The sequence below is a fragment of the Tupaia chinensis genome, unplaced genomic scaffold (assembly GCF_000334495.1).
Source record: "Tupaia chinensis unplaced genomic scaffold, TupChi_1.0 Scaffold000131_1, whole genome shotgun sequence".
NCBI classification, from domain to species: Eukaryota; Metazoa; Chordata; class Mammalia; order Scandentia; family Tupaiidae; genus Tupaia; species Tupaia belangeri.
This window is the reverse complement of record NW_006159600.1, coordinates 983,728-987,595: the sequence shown is the minus strand read 5'-3', so window position 1 is coordinate 987,595 and position 3,868 is coordinate 983,728. Positions and strand designations below refer to the sequence as shown.

The 3,868-nt window shown below is 58.5% G+C and overlaps 2 protein-coding genes across 6 annotated transcripts in view; one reads left to right on the top strand and one right to left on the bottom strand.

Moving 5' to 3' along the window:
* PRPF31 (pre-mRNA processing factor 31) overlaps nt 1–1,809 on the bottom strand; it is a gene marked incomplete in the record, with an annotated part of 20,300 nt that extends 18,491 nt beyond the window's left edge. The window contains 3 exon segments of the mRNA XM_027770392.1: nt 983–1,043; nt 1,146–1,330; nt 1,630–1,809. Of these exon segments, the coding sequence (XP_027626193.1) occupies nt 983–1,043; nt 1,146–1,322 (238 nt within the window).
* Nucleotides 1,810–2,007: 198 nt separating this feature from the next.
* TFPT (TCF3 fusion partner) overlaps nt 2,008–3,868 on the top strand; it is a 7,314-nt gene continuing 5,453 nt past the window's right edge. The window contains exons 1-2 of one of the 5 annotated variants that reach the window (XM_014586382.2): nt 2,008–2,346; nt 2,778–3,040. In XM_014586382.2, coding sequence (XP_014441868.1) covers nt 2,324–2,346; nt 2,778–3,040 — 286 coding nt within the window. In that variant the 5' untranslated portion in view covers nt 2,008–2,323. Of the gene's footprint in view, nt 2,347–2,441; nt 2,597–2,777; nt 3,041–3,868 lie in introns of those variants that run through there. The other 4 variants (XM_014586385.2, XM_006144742.2, XM_014586384.2 and 1 more) reach the window with 4 other exon arrangements.

Below are 3,868 nucleotides of genomic sequence, written 5' to 3'. Positions count from 1 at the left end.
AACCCTGAGAAGACTAGAGAAGAAGAGATTACAGTATGATCATACACCCGGGGGGGTGATTTCTTGCTTTCTGCCTCTCTGTCTCTTCAGTGAATGCACACACCCTATGACAAAAATCTCTCTCTCCTTTTGTGTGTGTGTGTGTGTTTAGAGGTTTTGCTATAGGGCGCGTGTGCTCACCAGACAGAGAGAGACAGAGAGACAGAAAGCAGGAAATCACCCCCCGGGGGGGGGGGGGCCACGCCGCAATCCCTTCTCCATTCTCCTCTCGGGATCTTGGGCACACACGCACCCGGCGTGAGTTTTAAGCTACCACCGGGTCTGGGACTCAAACCGCGGTCGACTACGTGGGAGTCCAGCGACATAGCCATTACACTAACTGTTGGTCCCTCTCTCCTTTTTTTTTTTTTGGAGAGGTTTTTGCTATAGGGCATGTGCGCTCGCCAGAAAGAGAGAAAGTGAGAAATCACCCCCCGGGGAGATGGCCTTGCCGCAATCCCTCCTCCTCCATTATCCTCACGGGATCTTGGGCACACACGCACGCACACACGCTCGGCATGAGTTTAAGCCACCAGGTCTGGGACTCAAATTGCAGTTAATTACATGGGAGTCCAGCGACATAGCCATTATGCCAACTGCTGGTCCCACAAAAATCTCTCTTAAAAAAAGAAAAAAGAAGAAGAGGACAAAGGGCTTACAGATGGGGCAAAGCCTGCAAGTGGTCACGTGACTTGCCAAGATTGGAACTCGAGATCGTTCCTACACAGGTGTAGGCGTTGAACACAGAATAAGGACTTTAGTGTCAAGTTTGCAACATAATACAGCTTTAGGGGAGGAGGCTGGGTTGAGATGCAAGGAAAGAGAACTCTGGAAAAAGCTCAGAGGAAGATGCACCCAACTTCCAAGCCACAAGCAACAGAAGAGCCAAAGGCCTGCAGGAGAAGGGACAGGGAGGAAGGGGGCCCTGGGGGGAAGAATGTACCTTCAGAAGCCTTGGCTTGCTTGCTGATATACTCCTCGATCTTCATCATGATCTCAGCAAACTGTTAGGGAGATGAGAGTCAGAACCAAGTCTCTCTAAAAAGAGCTGCGACCATACGGCCCCTCCTGGGAGTGCCTGCTGAGATGCGCCCACAGGCTCTCACCATCTTGCTGTCCCATAGCTTGGCGATGCTCTTGACCGAGTCCCCAGAGAGATCCAGCTGTGTCTCCTCCTGCACATCCTCGATAGTTGGCTCTTCTTCCTCCTCCCCATAGCTTCCTCCTTCTTCCTCTTCAGCTGCTTCCTCAAGGTCGGCCAAGAGCTCGTCTGCCAGAGACATCCCAAGGCCTGTGGGAAGGGAGAGCGAGGCCCGGGTGCTTCCTTATCAACCCCACTAGCATGCAGGCTGCACAGGACAGGGACCTTGCTCAGGACCTGGCTCACTGGGGTGTCTCCAGCGCCCGCTCTTGCGAGAGCCGGCACGCCCCTGGAACCAGCGCCTCGTTAAGCTTTAGCGCCTTCACACAACCCGTCCCCTCTGCCTGACATTCGCCTCCTTACCAGCTCGGCACCTCCCCACACCACGCACCCCGCTCCCGACTACCCGTGGCTCTGTGAAACACGCCCCGCACGCCCTGCGTCTTTACCCGGGCGCTTCGCACTTCACGGCCGTGCAAGCAGCTCTCCAGCCCCATCAAAAACTCGGAGGCGGCATGGCGCCCTGACTGCGTCTGCCGGTTCCCCAGGCCCAGACCGAGGCCGTGGGAAGCCGCTCTGCGAGGCCACCCCTCTCCGCACACCTCCTCCTCCGGCCCGGGCCCGCCCGCCCTGCCCTGGTCCCCGGGCCACGCACCTCCCTCTCCGCACAACGGTCTCGAGGAAATCGGCTTCCCAAGAGCGATCGGCGCTCACTGATGACGTCCCTCAGTCGCGCCGTATCCGAGTCCAGGCTGCGCTCTGATTGGACACCGCGCGCCGTCCTTGCCGTGTTTGGAACAACAACTTTATTAGCACCTGCCGCTGGGCGGAGACGGCTAAGCCGGAGAGGCGAGGGGTCGTGGAGCTCGCGGCCGGCGGACTGAGCCTGCCAAGCAGAGCTCCTCCGGGGCTGGACGTCGGGGTGCCGGAACGAGCATCAGGACGGTGACGCCTCGGGCGGGTGGCGGCCGAAAGGAAGGCTTCTGAGCCGGGACTCGGAGGGTGGGTGGTGGGGAAACGACTCCGGAAGTAGGAGACTACAACTTCCAGAGGGTCCAGGGGCCAGGTCCGGCTTCGCGAGTGGCTTAACTTGGAGGCCGGAGGTTGGAAGATCTGGGGCCTGGGGCGCCGCAGCGGAGAGAGATGGAACTGGAGCAGAGAGAGGGGTGAGTGGCTGCGCCTCGGCGAAAAACTGCGAGTCCCAAAAGACACTGCAGCTGCAGAACGTGCCGCCGTCTGCGCTTCTCCCCCGAGGGCTGATGGGGGTTGTAGTTCATGCAACTGCTCTCACTACCCCTTTAGGGATGGGGGTCTGTCTTGCGGACCCCGGATCCAAGAGGCCAGGTGGAGGTCTGGGCTCCTGGGCCTAAGTGAGGAGGTGGGGACTTAGACTTCTCTGGGTCCTGGGGTGGAAGGGTAAGCTGGCCGGCTGGGATCAGGGATCGAACTCTTTGGGGTCCTAGGGAGGAGGGTGGGGGACTGGGACTCTCGGGTATGAGGGAGGAGGGACTGAGGGCCGGGATTCCTGGGTCTGAGTGAGGAGAAAGAAGGGGCTGGGGGCCGGACGTCCGGGTCCCTGAGCCCCCTGACTCTATAGGACCATGGCAGCCGTGGGCTTTGAGGAGTTCTCAGCGCCTCCGGGCTCGGAGTTGGCGCTGCCCCCGCTGTTTGGTGGCCACATCCTGGAGAGCGAGCTGGAGACAGAAGTGGAGTTCGTGTCCGGAGGACTGGGCGGTTCCGGGCTCCGGGAGCGAGATGAAGAGGAAGAGGCAGCCCGGGGGCGGCGGCGGCGCCAGCGGGAACTGAATCGCAGAAAGTACCAGGCGCTAGGTCGGCGCTGCCGGGAGATCGAGCAGGTAGGTGAGTGCGGATTCCTCCGTTCTGGGGTTCCCTGGCCCAGATTACCAGCCTCTGGCAGTCCGTGCCTGTCTATGTCTGGTCCTGCGTGGTCTTCTGTTCGCTTATTTAAAAAATTTTACTTACTACTTTTTAATTTCTTAAAGAGCACATGTTCACCAGAGGGAGAGACAGGGAAAGTGAGAAAGCAAGCCTGGGGACCAGCAGTTGGTGTAATGGCTATGTTGCTGGACTCCCATGTAGTCGACTGAGGTTTGAGTCCCAGACCGGTGGCTTAAACTCACGCAGGGCACATGTGCATGCGTGCCCAAGAACCCAAGAGGAGAATGGAGGAGAAGGGATTGCTGCGTGGCCACCCCCTGGAGGGTGATTTCTTGCTTTCTGTCTGTCTCTGTCTTTCTGGTGAGTGCATACGCCCTATAGCAAAACCATCTCCAAAAATATATATATATAATAAAATAAAATAAAAGACAGCAAGCCTCCAGGTCGGGGACTCAAGCTGCAGTTGGCCATGGGGGAGTCCAGCGCCTTAACCATGCCACCTGCTGCCCCGCCCCCATTTCTTTATTCACTCTGTGTTCCGCACCTTGGAATGCCTGGCCCTGTGCTCCTCTAGGACCTTCCCTGACAACGCTAACAGCACCAGCGTCTCACTCGTGCCTCTCACAGGTGTCACTGCCTACTAACCCCAGATCTGGGCCATCCAGCCTTCTCCCCAACTCCTTCCCCATGGCCACTGGCCCAGACTCAGATCAGGGGCTGAACTGGCCACCTTGGTGAGAATGGCGATGGAGCCCTAGGCAGGGCCCAGGTCTTGTCCGGCCAGGAATG